The sequence below is a fragment of the Epinephelus moara genome, chromosome 10 (assembly GCF_006386435.1).
Source record: "Epinephelus moara isolate mb chromosome 10, YSFRI_EMoa_1.0, whole genome shotgun sequence".
Taxonomy (NCBI): domain Eukaryota; kingdom Metazoa; phylum Chordata; class Actinopteri; order Perciformes; family Serranidae; genus Epinephelus; species Epinephelus moara.
The window spans coordinates 27,257,912-27,281,119 of record NC_065515.1 but is presented as its reverse complement, the minus strand read 5'-3'; the positions used below and the strand labels follow the sequence as shown (position 1 = coordinate 27,281,119).

General features: G+C 40.2%; 1 protein-coding gene across 1 annotated transcript in view; it reads left to right on the top strand.

The window, feature by feature from the left end:
- The window catches only part of LOC126397150 (ephrin type-B receptor 1-like), a 121,082-nt gene that overhangs the window by 29,601 nt on the left and 68,273 nt on the right, over window positions 1-23,208 (top strand). The window contains exons 2-5 of the mRNA XM_050055694.1: window positions 16,648-16,712; window positions 17,377-17,667; window positions 18,531-18,749; window positions 18,860-19,040. Coding sequence (XP_049911651.1) covers window positions 16,648-16,712; window positions 17,377-17,667; window positions 18,531-18,749; window positions 18,860-19,040 — 756 coding nt within the window. The remainder of the gene's footprint in view (window positions 1-16,647; window positions 16,713-17,376; window positions 17,668-18,530; window positions 18,750-18,859; window positions 19,041-23,208) is intronic.

The window sequence follows — 23,208 nt, the reverse complement described above, 5'->3', positions numbered from 1 at the left end:
AACATCAAATAACAAGCATCAGTTGATGCAACAATCTTTTTCTCAAAGGTTGCATAGTGCATCTTTTCTTTTTGATGACTGCTGGAGGGTGACCTCACAGATTTTTTAATGTGTTTTATGTTGCTCTTTTGACATCCGTGTGGATGCAGGACAAATTTCCATGTGAACAGACAACAAAGTTTTATTTTATCTGACTGAATTCTCTCCTGATGCCACTGCAAAAACCTCAACTCATGCTGATATCTGCTGATACCAAGCACCAATCCTAACCGCTGCCATATTTGTCTCCCGGATCTTTACAACGCTTCCATGCTGCAGGGAATTCATTTGGATCAGTCAGGTTAAGAAACATAAGGCTGTTTCTGTGCTTTGTGCTAATGCTAACCAGAAATCACACTTCACATTGAAATGCATTCATTGTGAAGCACTTGCACATCATATCTGGGCAATACCCAATTCTCTAAATAAGGCCAATATCGGGACTGGTACATCTGTCTCAGCATTAATTAAATGGTCCTTTATGATCAGTTCAACAGCTGTTTCCTCTCTCACCTGGTTTTAGAGCCTCCAGATTTATGCTGATACGTTCCAAACTGTCAATTACAAATTGACGTACCATCTGCATGTCACATCCAACTGACATCTTACTTCAAGGCTGGGTTGCTCCATGGGATTCATCTTTAAACCCAATTAAATCATTGTTTAAGTTTACTATAAACTTACATTTAAGTTAATTCTGTTGCACCAAAACTTTTCTAACTTTTCTAAATTGTGATCCAGTAATAACTTTAACTTACACCTGAGGGGTTTTAACTTTTAAAATGGCTGCCTTTTCGACATGGATTAAGTAAAAGAAGTTTCTTGGAGAAAGTTAAGGGACAGACTCAACCCAAATGAGCTTTATGATGCTGCTTGGTTTCTCTCAAGACACCGGTTCAGCAAGGAAGCAGTTATGGAGCTGAACAGGAAGACTGGACCAACTGTCAAACATGGCAGTGAAAGAAAGAGAAGTCAAAACCGTCTGCCAGTTGTTGCCAGGCAGTCTCATTTTTCCTGTTCTTCCTGTGCTTTTGTTTTACTGTGCTGTTGTCTGTATTTTTCTTTATCTCCTATTAATTGGCCATATTGCCCCATCAAGTCGGCCAGCAAGATTTTCTCAAAGGAGGAGAAATTCTTCTGTGCCGAGCCATAATGTTAGGCTACCTAACTGACATTTAGCTAGCTGGCAAACAATGTGAAGAGCAGCTGAGAGTTAATGCAACTTCAATTTATTTTACGTTGGGTAAGCAAGCACCTCCATTTTGATTTAATTCTATTTAATCTTTTTAAAAACTTGAATTTACTGAACAGAAGTTAGTTTTTAAATGCGCAACAGAGCTCAGCTTAATTTTGAATCTGGATTTACTCATTTTGTGAAACTCTGATTAGGATTAATCTTAGATTAAATTAATCCTTGTTGGCACAACCCAGCCCAAGTGGTCATGCACATGGAAGACACTTTATTCAGACCTGACACCAGAAATCAAGCAAACTAACAAAGCATATATCCATCAGCCTCAAACCCCACCACACATCCTTCCCTGGATTTTAAACTTTGTCTCTTCATATACCCATTTAACAAACGAGGACAAATGGCTGCCCATCCTATTCACCATATGCTCCATAGGGAGAACATAAACTTTTAATTGTGCCTACAGAGGCTACTGTATTTCAGCCTCAGCAGTGCCAACTCATGTAGCTCTCCGAATTACCCGTCCTATCAATGCAATGAACATTCACGTTAACAAATGATCCGGCGTGTGACGATGTCTAATGTGGCATCTACAGGCGTCGCTCTCCTTAAAAAACAAAAAAAACAGAGCATGTCAGTTAGAGGCCTGTTCCCCTTGTGTTAGTCACAAAGGCACAAAGGATTCTGCCACATTGACAGACTGGATGCTTCACACAGCGCTTGTGTCTCTGAGCGAGCGTGTGCACGTGTGTGTGTTGGTGTGCACGTTTCTTTTTGTGGTAGTGGCAGTTTCATGTTAAGTTTTCTTCCAGAGAGAAAGGGAGAGAAAGACAGGCTTCATCAGGGCTCAGTTCTAAAAATAAGAACCCAATATGTTCTCGTTTTATTGTTGTGCCATTCCTATTTTCTAAAAGACAATAAGTTAGTTATTTATTTATTTTTACAGTGACTAGCACACCCTGTCGTCTAAAAACTCAATATGTTGCAGTTGTATTTATAGTGACAAGCCTCTACTGTGACAAGCAATCATATTCTGGAGAACCACGATACATCTTCTGTGCTTTAAAGCCACAAACCTGCCCTGCTTCTTTAAAGACTATGTATTTTGTTGACAGGTCTGCCCTGTTTCCCTGTGTTGTATTGAATTATCTAACATATAATATGTCTTAGTGACAAGTCATCAAGCTATACTATTGTAAAGAAATTCAACATTATAGGAGCCATGGGCCAGCATTTCTCAATTTAGATTTTTTTTGACAGAAGCGATGGAGAACACTGTAAATTGTTTAAATGCACAGGCATCTGGGGGATGTAACGGCCTCTTTAGATAGGTTTCTGTAGGAGAGTGATGATATGTTTTCCAACAGTGACGAGCATGTCCTCTTTCATCAAGTGGAGTCATGACACCACAAATTTTCTAGGTCAAGGCTGTTAACAACAGATGCGAGAGGGGAACGAGAGGAGAGGTGAAATCAGAGGGTGAGGGAGACACAAAGGACGAGACAGAGAAAGAAACAAAGACAGGGACCACAAAGTCTGAGACTGAAAGTGTGTGTGCGTGTGTGTATTCCGTGTGTAATGCTTGTTCAATAAGAAACCGTGACACAGATAAGTGCTCATGTGTGACAGCTCGGTTGTTCTTTTTAACACAGCGTCCCTGCGCCTCTCCCAGCTTCCATTCACAACAACAACGTGTCAGCAATGAGAAAAACAACCTGATACCTCAAGGCATCGGTTCTACTTGTGCACACGTCTGATCCTACATATCCGTTGCTGTGAGACCACGCTGCTTTGTGGGCACACTTGGCCTGAAAACGTCTACAATGAGTGTGATGGATGGATGTCCTTTAAATCTGTGTCCATTTATTATCTGTTCACCACCTGTTGTCTGGTAGTCATTTGTTCATGCTGGCTGCTGGTGCTTTGGGTTTGTGTTATGGGAGGTTCACAAGTTTTCCTTGTTTTAGGAGATATTGTATATGAATAATATCGGAAAAATGTTTTTTGCCACTTGCGGGGAGCTGAAGAAGCTGTAAACACAACGCTGACATAAAGTTGATATGATGAGTGTGTTAGCAAAAGAGCTATCTATTGACACATTTGGCACATGGTGAGCAACATTGCATCCATTCATAGCCATTGTCGTTAACACTCGATGAGTGTAAGTACAGTTCTACTCTCCTTTTAGCTCTGTCTGGCCTTCACCAACTCCTGAGGGGAAAACCTTTGTGCTTCAATGTGTTCATCAGCTAGTAGCATTAATAGTAGCATTATCTGCTGTTCAGTGCTAGGCAGGTTGTATACAGTGAGGTTATTCAAGCATTTTTGCTGAAAACAGCTGTCTGCCGCAGCTGAAAAACAAAAAAAAAATGACGATGAGAGCGAACCAAAACAGGAAATTTGCCGGCTGTAAACCCAAAAGAAATGAGCCGAAAGATGCTAGAATGCTCCACAGAGCTGAGGAGGACTGCTGAGTCAGGCAATAACTGTCTGTGGGTTTGTCACTGTGAGCAACTTCTTGTTATGGTCATTTGCTCCATTGTTACTGTAATATTAAATTTTGATTAGTGCAGCTTTAACTCGGTTCAGTTCAACAGCTGGTGGAATCTTTGACGATACAGTGTGCAACAGCACAGATCCATCAACATCACATAGTCACATAACATCATATCACCCTCTTATATCACACAACATGTCACACTTACACAGCTAGGAAAGTGTTCTCTGTTTTGTTTTCTTATCTCCTGTCTTACCATGTTCTAGTGGATCATAACATATTAGGTGTGGAATCTTCAGATGCTCTGGTGCAAAGTGAGACCAAACTTTTCTATAGAGGTCAGTTTTTGAGCCACAGCGAAGGCCAACATGTGGCCTGCAACAAAAGGCAAGGCTTCTTGTTTTTAGCCAGGCCCCCAGGAAGGTTGCTGGTCTTTAAAGCCAATGTGACATAGTGACAAACCGTGTAAGTACAACGTCCAAGTCTGCCACATGATGCTATTGGGCCCAAAAAGGCTTTTCCTCATTGACTTACACTGGGAAAGAGACATCTCTAAATTGGTGAATACAGCCTCTGTGAAAAGACTCATTTTGCTTTTAGGATCTGATTCATTCGGCTTGATAACATTTCGAAAGTCTAGACGAGCTGACAGTGAAATCGTGTTATCCCCATTCAAGTTAGCTGAGTGCCAAACTGGAAGTAGGTAGCTTAGCTGGTGGAGGTTAGCTTCCCCACTGCCAAAGTCTTTAGAGTGCTTGCCTGATTGGCCCGATGATGCTGAAGATCCAGGTTATTTTACACCCATGGAGTCGAACTGTTATGGCTTCATGGTTCACTGAACAGCTTTCATAGGGATAAATGGTGCCCTGCCTCCAACACTGCATCCAGTTCTCTTTATATGTCTTTTTTTTTTTAGCCGAAACAATTTCTGGGTATGCTTTTTTCTCTATGCTTTTGCTATGTGATTTATTTTGATGACTTGCAGCCCCTACTGGCCGGTTAAGAGGAGCGAGCAGTCAGCAGTCACTGACAGTATGAAACAGTCAATGAAACAGGCTTTTCAACAATGAATCAGTGCAACCACGAGATGTTCTTGAGCCTATAGTCATGAATATGCGCACAAAATATCAGGCTGCTTGGTCTGGTAGTATGTGGGATTAGCTCACACACACACACACACACACACACACACACACACACACACACTGGAAGGTGTGATTCCCCCCAGCTTATGTCTGGCAGAGATAACAACACCACAGTATCAGCATGCTGCCCTGGCGCATGTTGCTGTCATGTCAGTGCAGTAATCAGCCGGGGAGTTTAAACTTTGAAAAGTTTGGAGAATGTACTGCGGGGGAGGGGGTATCACATTGCTATTTACTGATATTAAGTGATAGTGAAAGTGTTATTACAGTAAGATGCATGTGAAACACTGATACAGGCTCACTTGTAAAATCAATAGGTGTTATCTACAAAGAAGTTTATATGAAGCCCTCATATGATTATTTTTATAATCTACAGCTCCATGGTTGATAAGTAAGAAGTAAATCAATATATGACTACAGTAGGCTTTTATTGAATGACCAATTCAGCCATTGATTTGTACTAAAAAATCAAGATGAAACAGAATGTTTTCCTCCTATTAGGTTATTTAAGTACTTTCTTCAAACCCATTATTGCCTGTTTTACTGTAACAGTATGATGTAACTGCATAATGTATTGCATGGTGTTCACCTTAACTGCTCTGTTCACAATGATCCATGTGCTGTAGTGTACTATTTTAGCAGGGATGGAGGTGCTTGAGTTACCACTCTTAATAAAAGGAGTTTAAATATGCATAAATAAGAGCAGGGCTGACAGTAGCTGAAACCAAAAATACTTGAAGAGGCGTATTTCACCTAATTTAGCAGCTAGGAAACGAAGAGCAAAAGCTGAACGCCACAAAAAGAAATTGGCAACTTCAACTGGAACTTTGATACAAAAATATTTTATCATCAGTGTTTTGCTCTTGACACAAACCTTTAGAGGAAAAAAGCATCGCCTCTAAGGATAATGGGAACAAAGCCAGAGGACTGCCACAAATAAGCAGTGAGATTTGTCAACACAGGTCATTTAGGAAATCAAATAAAAGTACAGAGGAAGACATTATAACTGGGAAGCATGTCAATGAGATTTATCATTTGAATAACCTCTTAATTGCCCCAAAAGTGTAACTAATGGCTTGGAGTCCTTTGTGTTTATCATCAGCACTAATATACTGTCAGGCTGCAGGTTGGCCTTTCCTGGAACTGCTACATATGGTGGCATGCCCGAGTACTGAGATCCCTGCAGTGTGTGAAAGCAAATAAACAGAGATTAGCTATTAATACATGAGGACCAAGAGCCCCATGTGTCTAATTTGTTTTGTGTAGCACACAGAGGATGAGAAATCAAGAAGGAAATTAATACCAGTATTAGCAGGGAAAGTTAGCAGAGGATAAGGGACTGATAAATGTGATACTGCAGGACCTATGGTTCTCTCAGTTATTGTCAGCAGAGGCCTAAAGACATGGCTTTGTTTTGTTTTCAACACCTAATGGACTAGTCACAAAGCCCGGTGGACTATGGGAAAATGTAGTGGATGATGCAAAAAATTCGATCCAATGCTAAAGGGCTGTCCACATCATGGACAGTAACTATAATGGTAATGATATGAGCACCCACAGTAATGAACAACATTTTGTGAATGGCTGTGTTGTAGTACTCAAGGTTGGTCTTGAGACCACTTTTTGAAGGTCTCGTCTCTGACTCAACCACATTTAATTTGGCCTTGTCTTGGTCTCAGAAAAAGAAGACTCTGGATTTAATTTCAAGGCCAGGTCAAAACCACAACGGCAGGAACATCACTTAATTGCCTGTGTAAAAAAACAGTGTTGAGTCAAGATGGTGAATTTGATTTAGCTCCTTTGTGTTTGTATTTATTTGCTCACAGAAAGCAAATTCTAACACATAAAATTCATCTTCTGATTATTTTATGAAGACATCTCTCATGGTGCACTCAGAAATACACACATAAACAGTTTGGCAATAAAAGAGGTGAATGACGAGGAATCTTCATTTGTTTTCTGTGGGTGTCTTTTTGGGAATGTTGATTTTTAAGATCAGCTGAGGAGTTCCTGTGGGTTGCATGTTACACATTTCATCTTAAGTGTGTCATGCAGTGTGGGACTTGCACTGGTCTGGTCTTGGTCTTGACTCGGCCTCAGCCTGCTTTAGTCACAGCTGGAGTGCAGCTTGGGAAGTGATTGGCTGTCATTGTTTTTATCATTCGTCAAATCGTTCTGTAAGTGATCCTGCTGTATCATTCGCCAATGTTTGTCGTTAGTTGTAGTCTCTGTCATCCAGTTGAGTTAGAAGGAAACAATATATTTACAGTTATTGTTATAGTTATCGCTCGTGGTGTGGACGGCCCTTAAGGTCCCACCAAGGTGGAAAGACACTGATTAGCTGGACGCTGTTTGCTTTTAATTTTATGATATTTTCTACAAAATGTGTTTGTGTCGCACACAGAGGAGGAGAAATCAAGAAGAAAATTCATACCACTACGAGCAGGGAAAGTTAGCGGAGGATAAATGTGATACAGCAGGACCTATGGTTCTCTCAGTTATTGTCAGCGGAAGCCTAAAGACATGGTTTTGTTTTGTTTTCCAACACTTAATGGACTAGTCACAAAGCCCAGTGGACTATGGGAAAATGTAATGGATGATGCAAAAAATTTGATCCAATGCTAAAGGGCTGTCCACATCATGCACAGTAACTGATGAACAACATTTTGTAAACGGGAGTGTTGTAGTACTCAAGATTGTCTTGACGTGAGACCCATCAACTACTTTTTGAAGGTCTCGTCTCTGACTCAACCGCATTTTTACTCGGCCTTGTCTTGGTCTCGGACAAAGTGGACTTGGGATTATATTTCAAGACCAGTCAAGACCATATCTGAAGCCTTTCTGGGGGAGTTTCACTCATACAAGGGACTACAAATTGGAATATTCCAGCCAATGTTGCTTCTATTTTGGCCACTCTTTTAGAAAAGCTGTCTCACATAAGACTAACTATCCACACAGTAAGGTATTGTACTTCGAAAGTACTTTTGAAGTGAAGCTGCTACTGACCCCACAGTCATCCAGTAATGTACCATTTAGTGTATCTTCAGATTGCACCTAAAACAGTATCAGCATGTGTTAGTTTCACTCTGGGTAAGTGGATAACAAAGAAAATCTCCCCTGAAACCAAACTGTCTCTTTAATTTATGACATGCAGGTGTCATGCTTCTGTAGCAGAATTGTGATTTTGTCCACAACATCCACGGCTGCTCGTGTAAATCTACTGTTGTTGCATAGTTATGTCTATTTTTTTGCTGATACAATGTGTTTTTGAACTGCTGAGCAGACTGTTTTAAGACAACAGGGTCAGCCCATTAGCCAGTACTTCAGATTGATGTTGAATGTGAAAATTATCAGGTAAGACTTTGCAGGCTGTGTACAAGCCAAAGTTTTAGCTGAAGGGAACAGATGAATAGCAGTACTGAGACACAAGAGTACAATGAGTCTACCGTAGCTCCTGTGGGCCTTATATGGGAAACACATTTTAGACAGGAGCTAAACCTTAACAAGACTTATTATATACTTGCTTTAATTCTTTCCTTCTAGTAATCAGAGCCTGCTTTTTGTTTAGCAGTTCATCCTAGTGTTTAATTTTAATTTCATCATTTCCTGTGGAGAGGTAAATGTTCACCCAGGTTACATGTGTGGGAGAGTTTTTCAGATTTTCAGAGCAGTGTGCCCTTCCTCATAATGTCTTCATAATTGATTTTGGGTTCATACGAGGTTGGATTCAAAGAACAGCTGCTCAGCATGAGTCCTGCAGAGTTTATGTTTGTGTGTGTGAGAGCGTACACATGTATCTGTATAGCCTATGTATACTTGATTCCTGCAATTGCACATCTGCGTCTGAATGTGTGTGTGCTCTTGACGGAGTTGTCCTTCCGTGATGCTGTGCCATTTCACTTCAATGCCTGATTGGTCAACGTCTGTCTCTGTGGGCGGCATGACGTCTTTAACTCCAGGAGGGCTTTTAGCATGTGTTCGGAGGGTGTGTATGTGCATGTCTGCGTGTTATTTTGGTGTGCTTCCTTAACCACGCGTATGATGCTCCCAGGCGTCCTTTCTAGCTTTCTCTCAGAGGCACATACAGTTATATACAATACACACACACACACACACACACACACACACACACACACACATTTAGAAGCATATAAATCTGCACTAATTTGCAGTCTTTGAGCAGTAAACTAATCTGGTTAGAACACACTAGGCTAATTAGCATAGGATGAACCGACCTCACTTGCCATTTGACCACCTGTACTTATACATCACACACACACACACACACACACACACACACACACACACACACACACACACACACACACACACACAGAAAAAAGGAAGGGGAGGAGGCGAGGCAGTGAAACAGTAAAATTGCTTCTAATTCAGCGTCTGTGATGGAAATACTTTTATTTCTCCCTCTTGGGCCACAACAAGGATTTAACAGCCTCTTTGACTGCTACAATATCGCCGAGATTTACCTGCTGTTTCTTCTGCCATAAAATGGCTTTGGTTTTGTTCAGTGGTGTAGCATTGGTTGAGGAGGTGCAACACTGCGGGGGAGGTGGGCACACTGCTATCACAGCCTCCAATATGTCAAAAGTAATTAGGCTGATCGGAGAGTATACCCTATTATGCACGGAGAGGTGTGTGCTGCGCGCTGTTAATTAGACTGATGAGTAGATGCACTCCAATAAGCCCTGCGTAGACCTCTTCTCTTAAAAAAGGCAGAATTTGCAAGGCACGTTTGCTGATATGGGTTAGTTATGTTGTTCTCATACACCTGGACAAATGATGGGCAATATATGGAGAGAATTAAAACAATTAGTCAATTAATCATTAGGAACGTAACGAAACATCAGTCTAGATTGATACATCAATTCAGTGATCAACAATCCTATATCATTAATGCAAAGTGAAAACATCAATACATAGCATCAATAAGGTTGGGCCTGTGAAAAAAAATTCAAGCATGTTTGATATTTACAGGGTTCCCACAGTCATGGAAAACCTGGAAAAGTCATGGAATTTGACAGTCAAATTTTCCAGGCCTGGAAAAGTCATGGAATTTGTAAAAATCATTAAATGGTCATAATTTTGTTGTGTGTAATGAAATGGCTACAGTAATCTCCCATGAATAACCCTCCGCATAATGTAACATAAGGGCAAATGTATTTTGTGGAGCTGACGACGTGACGTAGCTCTAATATGCGCGAAAGTGTAACAAGGTTTACATGTATATTTCTTCATTTTCTCGCTGCTTTCTGTTTTTCCCTTCATGTAGGCCTGCTAATCAGGTAAGTGGGGAAAGAAAAAAACATATTATGGGTCCTTGAAAAGTCATGGAAAGGGTTGAATCCTGCATTAGCCAAACACTGAACCGGTATACCGAATTTTACCATAAGTTCTCGTCTCACTTGCCTCAGCAGCCGCTCCCGAGTGGAACATAATGATACTGTGTCCTAAAGTGTGTCCGACTATCACGTTGCATCGCATAATATCGGAGCTCTATGTCCACACTGAATCTGTTCGATATGCACTTTTGTTATGTCATATAAACAAACCATATAAATATCAGCTCTGACCTTGAGATCATATTGGAGATGTTGCCTCTTAATAAATGGGTTAGTACTTGCTATCTTCCAATGTTTATGCTTTTTACATGGAAAACACATGTTTTATATTGTGATATGAGCTGGAACACACAGTACAGCCAACAGAGAGCAGCCTATGGGTAGCCTATTATTAGTGCTGGTCATTTATCTTACCAGAAACATTTAGACCCCTGGTGATCTTCCTCCAGCCAGCAGCCACTGTATTTAGTTTTTTTGTTGTGAAATGAGGAGGCATTGTAAAAATGATTTCTCAGTTCAACTTTATTAATCAGCCATTTCTCATCAATTGCAGGGCTTTCAAATCCAGCAAAAGAAATAAATAGAAACAGCGTGTCCGACAAAGGTTTGGCTGTAAACGGCGCACTGCATCACTTACAGCTAATTAGGACACCTCTGTTATAAGCTTCATTTCCAAAATGTTGCTACATTTGTACAGTTTTAGTTTTCTTGAAAGACTAAGACTGAAGTGTCTCCTCTCATTATACAATAAAACACATGAACTTTGTAGTAAACATATACAATTGTAATAATTTCTCTCCCACCTTGGTGAAATGTGATCCCCCTTCATGTTGCTGTGCTCAGCTCACAGCTGTTAGTCCATTTATAAACAAATAAGCATAACATTATGTTAATCACGGTGTCATGTTGCTTATTACTAATGCAATATAAGTTAGATTTAGCGCTGTGACGCAGGTTGCTGATGAAGGATACTTTTTAATTTGCCAGAAAGTGTCATAATGACAAATGCTGGTTCAGCCGCTTTACATAAAATCAAAACTGGTTTGAGCTCGAAGCGAGACCAGCAAACCCAGACACTGACCCAACTCTAATTGTCATCTTTAAGATGTGCCTTTATTTTTAAAGTCCCATGACATCTTGCTGACTGTTTCTGTGCAAGTACACCTCCTCCTAAACATTTGAACAGTTTTAGTAGCCTAGTGTCAGGCAGACAACGACAAGCAGCCAAGAAACTGACAGTGAGGATACTTGATGATACTGTCTCTTATCGATCGCAGGTCCCTGAATTGAACCGAATCGAATTGAAATTGTATCGTGGCAGGCTTTGTGATATCAGCAAAAAATTGTATGCTTGTCCAGAGAATTGATAAAATATCCTATTGGGATGAAACTTGTGATTTACACCCCTACTGATTTTTGATCGAAAGAGGCTGACAATATTTTGATAATAAATTAACTGTCAGTAATTTTTTAGCTAAAAATGCCAAACATTTGCTATTTCAAGCTTCTCAAATGTGCGGAATTGATTTTTTTCTTTGTCCAATATGACAGCATTTCAGTTGGTTGTCAAAACAAGCAGTTTAGGATGCTACCTTGTGCTTTGAGTTATTATGAAGAGCATTTTTATTAAGAAGAGCATTTTTATTATGAAGAGCATTTTTCTTTTCTAAGTTTGAAACTTCTATGAAGGCTTTTATATTTGGTGCTGCTGTAATGACCAGAACACAAGAATTTTTTAATTTCTATTTCTATTCTATTCTATTCTAATTTCACAAGATTAAATAAAATGAATGAATCCAGAAAATGATCATTAAAATTTTACTCGAAAATTATCATTAGTCGCAGCCCAGATAGATGATCACACATTTGGAAAAAAATAATTTTCTTATTCATTAATATTTGTTCAACATGTAATAAAACATTGGATGTATATAAAAGATTTTTGTGTGTGTGTTTTCACCAACGTTACTCTCTCAGCACTTGGTCATAAAGCTCAAGCTGTGAGCGAGATGTAATAACATAAAATGATGAATTACAGAGGTCTCCCAAGAGTTCCTGGGCATGATGGCGCAGTCCATTTTCTATAAATGTATTACCAGCAAAGTTTGTGTATTGTATGCTAAAATTTCCTGAGAATATGTCTTTAACACCCTGTTTTTGTGAAGTAGAAATATGGTGGTACGGTGGAGAATGACAGTGCACAACCATTGTTCTATTCTTTAAGCGAAGCCTTGAATCAAACCCCTTTTTGCAAGAGTTTGCTGGAAGGTATAGCTTGTAAGACTACACGAGCTATTCCAACATCTCCTCTGTCAACATTGTGGATTTCTCTCTATATTACCATTTTTCTTTTTAGCCTCATTTTTTTTTTTTTTTTACCCAAACTTCAAAGACATCTGAACAGGCAAAATATGCAAGGCAGAAATAAACTGGGTCTATATTCTGCTGTGGATCAGTGTTTGAAAACCTTTGTTGACAACATGCCACTAAACGCACTGAAGCTACAAATTAGATAGTGACAATTGTCACCGTTTGAATAAGCTTTGGTCCAAGATTTTGATAGTCGACTACATTTTTGCGTGACAAGCATTTCATTTTCCCAAACGACCTTCACTCCCAAGGGAGAGCTGAAAAACTGGGTTCTGCTGTAATTAGGCTCGCTCGCTGACAAAAAAAGAAGCACCCAAGGTAGAGGGGGGGAGATAAAAGACAGGGAGGTAGAGTGAAGGAGAGGATGAAGGTGGGGAGGATGTGAGGAGGAGGAGGGGTGGAGATAATGAGAGGCAGGGTGACAGAATGAAAGAGTGCAAGAGGAGGAGAGCATGTCAAGAATCAAGGGGGGTTGTTTGCCTGCGGCTGCCTCGTGGTGTGATGTCGTCGAATCTTCTCACCATGTTTTATTACAAAGGGCTCTGTGTTAGGGTCTGTGTTGTCAGCATGCCAACTAACTTATGTCGGCTTGAGCGTCTCAGACTGTCCCCTCGCTGTTAATTTTGCACACAGCAGTTTAGTTCAGTCATAACGAGCATCGAGCTAAGAAACCGTCTGAGCAAAGCCTGAAACAAAAAGGGGGAATTATGTTTTTTAGCCTTCTGTGTGGTTGAAACATTATTTTTGGTGGCCAAAATGTTATTATTTTAACAGGTGTAGTTACAGGGGAAGCAGCATTTCCTAAACATTTTAAGATTCTGAATGTTTGCTTTACTGTCTGCACTACTACTACCAGCAATAGTAATAAAAAGTGTCTTCCATAACTCTGTCATCCTAAATTTTTGATAGCATGTGGTTTTACCACCACTTTCTGTACTATACCAACATTTGCATGCATGGACATGTTACCGTAAATCACTTTTTTCCTCATGAAATTGCTCTCATTTTACAATTTCCCAGCCTGCCAGGCTTTGCACATACCAGACAGAAATGTGCAGAAAATAGTTCTCAGGGCAGCTCACATGGCAATATTTCACCATTAAGGCAGCAGGGTGTCTAATATGAATTGTTTTACTTTTACAGTGAATGTTGCCATCTGGGGTTTTGCTGTCAAGTAGCTTTGCTGTGCTGTCATACATCTTTGTAGCTATCTGAGAGAGCACAATTAGTTTTGTGATGTACAGGATTGTGTCAGTACATCACCTGGCTGTGATTTAATAAATGAGACAGACAATATGTGAGGTTACTGTAGCAGATAGAGCCGATAGTGTAGGTTATGGTGGGGACATGCAGTCATTAGTGGCACCCAGATCAGCTGAGTGCTATCTACACATATTCACATAATGGAGTTGTCTTTTTTATTGCTATCGCTGCCACTGACTGATTTCACCTGTAGGTGATTCTTAATTATCATAACTGCCTTTAGCTCATTAACTAATGTGATCAGGTATGTCTGTAATGATTAGTGTAAGAGATTACAATTTCAAATTTGATTGATTGGTATCGGTCCAATATCAGCTTTAAAATGAACTATCAGAATCGGCCAACATGCTTTTTTATTTTGCAAAATGAATGAATACATACATTCAAAATCATTGTATTTCATGTCTACACCTACTAGTGGGCCATCATGATAAGATTATGCATGCATAATGTGATGTTAATTCCACTACAGAAGAGACTTGATGATCACTAAAATTAGGTAGGCAAAAAGTGATATATCGATATTGGTTATAGGTCGAGTTGTTAAATATTGGCATATCGGTTATTGCCCAAAAAAATCCAATATCAGGCATCATCAGAGTGGGCAATATGTTATCATGTTCTAAACAGAAAATAAAGGTGGGGCTAGGGGCGAGGGGCTAAGGAAGGGGGCGGAGTGAAGATTGCTCACCGCGCAGCAGCCCACCGCATCCATCCACCCCTCCCTCGCTCGCCGCCCCGCACATATACCCCCGAGGCTTGGCTCTCTCTCACCACGCAGCGGCCCTCCACATCCCTCGCTCACCGCCCCGCACATATCCTCCCGAGCCTCGGCGCCTCTCCTTGACCAACTGACCTAAATACTATAAACACACTACTAACTGTAAACCTACACTAAAATACACTATGCTAACAATACAATTCGACAAATTACTAGCTCTTCTCTCTGCTCTACTACTCTCTCTGCTCTGATCCAACCTACTCGCTATCAGTTTGATAACTGCGAACAGAATGGTTTTATAGTAAGGGGAGGAGGAGTAAAGGGAGAAGGGCAGGCTTTAGCGTGGACGGTTAGTGACGTCATTCGCCCCGAAAAAGAGTCATTCGCCCCCAATGTAATGTAATGTAAATTCAAATGTAGTAACCAGGTTTCAAGCTGTAGAGGGCACTCCATAGCACATTTTTAAAATAAAATGTAGATTTTCAACAGTTTGCACTAAACTGTCAAGGTTTTGAGCAGGATCAGTCAGTAACACTACTATACAACCAGAAACAATGATTATCAGCTGAAAAATATGGTTTTAGGGTTTAGTTACTCTTTAAGATATAGTGGTCAAAGGTCAAGGTCACTGTGACCTCACTGTAACTTGACATCCATTCCATTCATGAACACTTTATCACTGTTCGGGAATTTCTTCAAAATTGGCACAAACATCTACATGGACTCGAACTTAGAGTTTGGTGGTCCAAGGTCACTGTGACCTCACAAAACATGTTTTTGGCCATAACTCTACAATTCATACACCAATTTTGACAAGATTTTACATTAATGTCTTACAGATAAAATTATGACGGAATCGTAATTTATATCCCAAAGTCAAAGGTCAACTTCACTGTGACATAATTTTGTTCTGTAAAAATATTTCCTGGCCATCATTACTTGGTTGCATTCTGAAGTGGTTACACTGATCATAGGTGTCTGCCTTAAAACTATGTATACTGTATAGATCTTCTTTGTTGCTGGGTTGAAGATGTTTGAAGCCTCCATGTTTTAGAATTAGTAGCTTCTTTGCAGCAACATCTATATTTGAAGCATTGCCAACTGCCATGGCTACATATGAAGTCTGGACTGACATGGATGTAAACTTTAATTGCTTGACTAGTTGGCAGAGTGGCCCAGGAAGGCAAAGGCATGACCCGCCCTACACTGTGTTACTCTGCCTCTGATTGGCTTACCCTGATATTCTTACCCTTGCCAATCTCACCCAACCCAACTAATGAGAGCAACGGGTACTAGAACCAATCAGAGAGAGAAGAATGGGTCATGCCTTCACTGTCCTAGGAAAAAAAAGGTCTATGAGACAGGGGTGCTCTTGTGAGATTCATGCTTTCCACTTTCTATTACCAAAGTGTATGCATTCAATCCAAAAACAAGATAATTTACAGTGTCTGGGTATGTGTGTGGAGGTAGTGCATCAGGGTCTGATTCACATTCTCTGTTTACTGGCCATGAGCCATCACTGCAATCTTATTCATAAAGTATTAAATAAAGTTATTACTATTTTTAGAATGCAGCAGTATTTCAACATACTATTTGATTATGTACTGTAGTAACAGCTATGTGATATAGTTGTATGTGCACAGATGATAACACTGAATGGTAGCGTCATGCCTTGGAAATATCCAATATCAAATGTATAATAACTAAGCAGGAAATGCTGCCATTGTCTATAATTGTATTATCTTTGTTGTCATTGTCTTCTATCATTGTTGTTTTGGTTATACTTTGTTGACATAGCAATAGGATTTTTTATTTGTTTAGGTTCATTTGTGGCTATTATCTCTTTTATGAGCGGGTGGGGGAAAGACGAGAGGGGAGAGGCATTACAGGAAACAGTGTAAAGTGGGATTTTATGAATATGAATGACACGCATCACTATGCAGTACTAAAGTTGGCATCTGAGCTGACTGTTAATTAAACTCATACCTGTCCTCTTCGTGCAGCTCCCTCTTTTTCACCTCTCTCTCTTTCTCTCTCTGTCTGCCTCTCTTTTTTTCTGACAGAGACAGTGATGGATACAAGGACGGCGACAGCTGAGCTTGGCTGGATATCGTTCCCTGCCAATGGAGTAAGAACAATGTGCAGAGGTGTACTGTGCGTGTGTGCGTAGGTGTATGCTTGTGTGTGTACCCTTGGGGAAAGCAGTTTGAGTACACTTTACAGTGCTCCATTAAGGAGTCTGTCAAAATCCTAATTACAGTTGCAAGGTGACACCAATTAACTGCTATTGATGCAGAATAGAATGGATTCCAATGGATCAGGGAGGTGTGGCTCACAAGAGTCTGTGAGAGACAAATTAATATATTAGAGTAAAATCAAATAGAATAAAATAGTATAGGGTCTTCCTCCCGTTGTCTTGTACTCTTCTTTTTAAATATTGGCTGAGCTACTAGCCGGTTACAATGGTCTGCTGTGTATGTGTGGGTTTGAGGTGAGCTGCTCTAATTGTGATGAATGGTTGTCCCTCTTCAGAAAAGAACAAGGTAGAGGAGAGGAAAAAAAGGGAATGAGGGAGGAGAGTGGGGAGGTAGGAAAAGAGAGAGAGACACAAAATGGGAGGGAGGGAAAGAGAAAGTTTAATTTGTGTCAGGTCTTGGTAAACCCATTAATCATTTTGGCCTCTCCTCTCCTCTCTTCCCATACTTCCACCCCCCTCATCCATACCCCCTGCCCCTTACTCTCCCACACACACACACACACACACACACACACACACACACGCATTTCCCCAGTGGGAGGAGGTGAGTGGCTACGATGAGAACCTCAACACCATCAGGACGTACCAGGTGTGCAACGTGTTTGAGCCAAGCCAGAACAACTGGCTGCTCACGACTTACATCGATCGGCGGGCAGCCCAGCGCATCTATGTGGAGATCCGCTTCACCGTACGAGACTGTGCCTCCATCCCCAGCGTCCTGGGCTCCTGCAAAGAGACGTTCAACCTGTACTACCTGGAGACTGAAAGGACCGTGTCAGAGGGCATCAAAGGGGTGGAGTACTGGGCAAATGCCCCTTTTCTTAAGGTAATGGGTCCAGAAAAGAAGCAAAGTGTGAAGAGCTGCTGGTTCTGGAAGTATTGTCACACTATAAATAAGCATTTGAGTGTAAAATGTTGATGATATTCTCATTGTTATTCAACACAAAGACAACAATTCTGTTGGAATAGGCCATGGATTTAGATTTTATTTATTACTTTGTCATGTTAAATGGGAGTGCTAAGTGCAGAGAACCTATTTTCATCTGAAAATTGCACAAGGCTGATAGCAGGGTTTTGTTTTCCGTAGCCTATGAAAAGTTGTCAATTTGGAGAGGCAATGTTCTCACAGCACACTAGGACACAGCAATTTAGATGAAAACACCACATCAGAGCTGAGTTTATTGACCAAAGTCTACAAATTTCAAACTCTAACCTCCTCACACGGTTAGAATTTAATGCTCAGTGATTGATGTGTTTCTCCCCAGTGCACTTTGAAATTCATAGTCGACTTCTCTCCTAAAAATGTCATGTATACACAGTCTTATATATTTGCAGCTTTTCAATTAACTAAATTGAATCAAATTTCAGTGTGGTTTTGCACTGTTTGTGTCGATGAATCAGAGGATTGGAAACCATCCAAGTGTCGGAAATCTCTGAGTAGCGTCCTCTGGGGCCGCCATCAAGGTCTACTGGGGAAAAAGCAAATTATGACTAAATTCCAACCTACAGTAATAAAATGTTATGGTATATAGTCACAAGTGTATTACAGGTGATTCAAACATTACTTGCTGAATTTGAAATGAGAATCAAACAACAAGGACAGAGGAACCTAAGAGTCTTTTTTGGCTTTCATTCCTCTTGCTTTATTTTGCCTTTTCTATCCTTCACTTTGTCTGAATTCTCTGTCAGGTGGACACCATTGCTGCAGATGAGAGTTTCTCCCAGGTTGATTTTGGAGGGAGGCTAATGAAGGTTAACACAGAAGTTCGGAGTTTTGGGCCGTTGTCCAAAGGCAGAGGCTTCCACTTGGCCTTCCAGGATCTGGGCGCTTGCATGTCTCTCCTGGCTGTGAGAGTATTCTACAAGAAATGCCCCAGCGTGGTGCAGAACTTTGCTTTTTTCCCAGAGGTATGGACCAGAACTAACTGAAGCTCTTTTGTGAGCTGTTTTCCTCATTATGGTGTATCATGTAAACAGACGTTCAACAAGACACTTTTTATGTTTCTGATTCTGTGCAGACACTGACTGGAGCAGAGTCCACCTCATTAGTCATCGCTAGAGGAAGTTGTATCCCCAACGCTGAGGAAGTAGACGTGCCCATAAAGCTTTACTGTAACGGTGACGGAGAGTGGATGGTACCCATCGGCAGCTGCAGCTGCAGGTCGGGTTATGAACCAGACAATGGCAACGTGTGTCGAGGTAAGCTGTGCTAGTTCAAACTGTGCTCATAAAAAAATGAAGATGCTTCTGCAGATACTACACTGCAACACAGCATATCAAAGACAATGCCATATAGACTTGGTTCATTCTCTTTTATGTTCTGATATCTTGGCAACAGCAAACACCATTGCATGCTGCACACAATTTGCATATTGTTTTGTGGCCAAAGCTAACAAGATGGTATGACGGCAAATCAATATCCAGCAAACATGTTTATAATCAAACATAGAAAGAATGCTTTTGCAGCCAACAATAACTCAAAAAGCAGACAACAAAGAAGTATCTTCATGCATGCTAGAACCAAATAGTTATAACCTTAATTTTTATATTTATACAAGCCTGTTAGAAATATTGCATTGAAATTATCCTTTGAACAAAATGTATGCATATCAATACTCTTTGTTTTCCATCCACTATGAAAAATGTGCCATATTTAAGTCCTGGCTTGATCTACAAAACAACAACATAGCTGGGCTACTGTGCTGAGTCAATTCTGTAGAAAATGCAAATGTTTTATTGTGTGCAGAAGAGGAAAGTGTGTCATTTCTGGCAGTCCTAGCTGTGTAATTGCATGCATGTATACGTTTTCGGATGTATTTTTGCCCAAGGGTGCAGCCCACGATGTTCCATATGTTAATATTAGTAGAAGCAGACTTGGGTGAACATGGCACAGAAATAGCTCGTCTATCTCTTTTACCTCCTTTTTATATCTGGCCTCCTTCCCCATTTCCTCTCCGAAGTAGTACCCATCATTTCTTATTCTCCCTGGAGAGTCTCATCCACTTGTGTGTGTGTGTGTGTGTGTGTGTGTGCATGTATGGGTGTGAAGGAGAGGGTATGTGGGGATGTGCGAGCATGTGTGTGTGATGTATGTACATATGGTGAAATGATAAGTGAGGCCGCCTCATCCCATGTTAATTAGTTTAGCGTGTTCCAGCCAGATTAGTCCACTGGAAATTAGTCCTGAACTGCCGGAGAGTGTCTAAGAGATAGAGGGGCAACTGAAAGGGTGGAGGGAGGGTGAAAAAGGAGGGAAGGAAAGAAGGAAGAAACAAAGAAAGTAAAACAGGAGAGCCCTCTGGAGAGATGGACTGGCAAGAAAGTTTAAAAAAAGGACAAACCAAGGACAGAAAGGTAAAAAACTGTGAGAGATAAAAGAGATAGCGAACACAGAAGGGACTGATGAATAGTATTCTATCTGTCTCCAGTGAAATACATTAAATGTTAGCTTTGCCTTTGGTGTCAGTGTCTCTTTTGCAGAGAAATACTTTTTCGTCATATAATATTTGAGCGGATGGAAGGTAAGCCAGACAAGATTCATGGAAGACGATGATTAGGTCTGACAGCATTGCAGTTATGTTGATCGGCATTGCTTAAAATATCATGTTGAAATTTGGAATCATTGTGTCGTCCCAGCCGTTTGCTGTGGATCTCTACAAAGATATTAAGCTTGGAAATGTTGCCTTTGAAAATCATGACTAGTAAGTAAATCTCTGCAACGTTAGTTAATATCAATATTTATGAGAATATAAATTAAATTACTATTTCTGTTGAGTTTTAAGGTGAGGCAGGAGATTCACAACCAGAAAAATGGCAAAGACTCGTCAGCATGAATCCTTAGAAGTTTTAGGGCTGCAACTATTATCACCACAATTGATTAATTACTTTCTCAATTAATCAATTAGTTGTTTGTTCTATAAAATGTCAGAATGAGGTGAATATGTTGATCAGTGTTTCCTAAAGCCCAAGATGACATCCTTGAATGTCTTGTTTTGTCCACAACCCAAAGATATTCTGTTAACTGTCAGAGGAGTGAAGAAACCAGAAAGCTGTAGTCGGAGAATTCTGACTTTGTCAATAAATCAAGCCCATTAATTGATTATTAAATTGGTTAGTGATAAATTTAATAGTAGACAAATAATCGTTAATCATTGCAGTCGTTGCATCAAATAAGTTTACAGCCAGGGAGCTGTATCTTTGGCCAATCGTGATAGTTAATTAGGTCCCTAAATTTTGACGGCACCTATTTGCACCATGTCGTTTGCCATTAAAAAGATGACAGCAAGTGTGATCAACAAGGGAAACACATACTAATGTTACAGTTTGTTGGTGTTTCTCTGAAAGCCCTGTCTCATTACTGGTAAGACTGCACATGCACCTTGCACATATGTGAAATTACCTTGGTATTTCCTGTCTTTGATTGCGCAGGTTTTCCTTCCTCATCACATATCTGTTTCATGTCAGATTTTAATGTTAGCCTAGCTCTTTTTGAGTTTGTCTCAACCACTGTGTGGCCAAAGGGGGCTTCAAGTAGCCAAAGTATCTCCATACCACCAAATTCTTGTTAAGCATTTTATCCACAGTAGCCCTTTACAGGTCAGCTTTTTGTAACTGTTAAGGCTGTTGGTCACAGTGCCGTCATGAAAATGTTTCCTCAAAGGGGGCGTTTTTCTCTCCCATCCAATTTCCGACATCAGAACAATGTGATGTTTTTAGCTACTCAACCAATCCTTCAGTACCTATTTTGGGAAATGAGCTGTCTGTTCCGAAAAGACTGCCATATAATTGGTTAGAAGCAGCTTTGTTTCTGTGTTTGAACTGAGTAATTAGTATGATGTCAGTAATATAACTAATGGACACTATATTGATTTTTTTGGTTTTCATATCTGGGTGTATATTTTTTTTTCATTCAGTGTTTTTGATGTTGAAAATCCCAGGCCTTACCAAAAAGTCTGAATGGTTGCAGTCCAAAGAGAGACTCTGTTGACGTGACTTGACAGTTTGTGTAATGGCATGTCTACGTACACCTGCCTTGTGTGTTTCAGTCAAAGCTTTTGTGCTTAAACACTGATTTAAGATGTCGTGGGACAGAGCCTGTCCCGTCTGTCTCCACAGAGCTGGCATCCTTTTGGTGTGCTCTTCTGCCAATCAGCTGATAACAACTTGGCAGGAAACTGGACTCACTATTAGAACAGATGGTTGTCTTTGTGTGTGTGTGTGTGTGTGTGTGTGTGTGTGTGTGTCAGGCCACAGAGATGGTGTTTATTTTGCACCAAACCAGCATATTGTACAAACCATCCGGCAAAACTGGCTCAACATCAAAGTACTGTGCTTGTGCATGTGTGTGTGTGTGTGTGTGTGTATAAAGTACACATATTCAAATAGACCCTTACTTCAAATGCGCCACACTACAAATGTCAGTGCAACCATTGAATACACACAAACTACCCCTGCTGTGGACCCCGACAACGCTCTAAGAGTTTTTTTAAACCTGCAGCCTTTACCACTCACACACACACACACACACACACACACATGCACACTAACGCAAGTCTTTAATAATTGATCAGTGAGCCTGTATGCCAACTTTATACAATTGTCATCCACATGGTCGCTGTATGACTCCACACAGCTGGCTAAAGGCACAGAGGAAAACAAAGGAACCATCTTTTTCTCTCTCTCTTTGTCCCCTTTTTAACTCATTCTTTATGCTTTCATTTCTATCTCTCCTATCTTTTGCATTTTCGTTCTGTTTCCTCATCACCGTCTGTTCTTAGATTTGTCACATTGGCATGATGGATTTTCTGCTGTATGAGCTGCGTCAGTTCATCCTCAAAGGCATTTTAATTTCTATCCATTCTATCCACACCCAATCAGGTACACAGCACTACAAGAATTACTGCAAATGCATCTAAACTATCTATGTATTGCCATGAAATGATATTAAGTATCTAAAATCTGACATTTTAATAACAAATGTTCAACTAGTTCTCAAAGAATCTTTGTCTCCAAAGAGCTGAATTTAAAACAGTACACTATTTAAACTCAGTGCCACCAAACAAATGTTAATCCAGGTTAATCCATGTTAATCCATGTGTTAATCCATGTGTTAATCCATGTAAAGTTGATCAAAGTGACACTTTATATTAAAATGATCCTATATTTATTTATTAATTAAATAGTATAATATTGAAGGCAGATATCAGTGCTTAATCAGATTTTAATAAAATCCCACTGCTATTCCTCCTATAAAAATATTACATTTAAGTGACTCACAGACAACATGTACATGCAGTGTTAGGAGTTAGAAATCCTTAGACAGCTGGACACACAAAGAGAGAGAGAGAGATAACTATAGAGAGAGGGT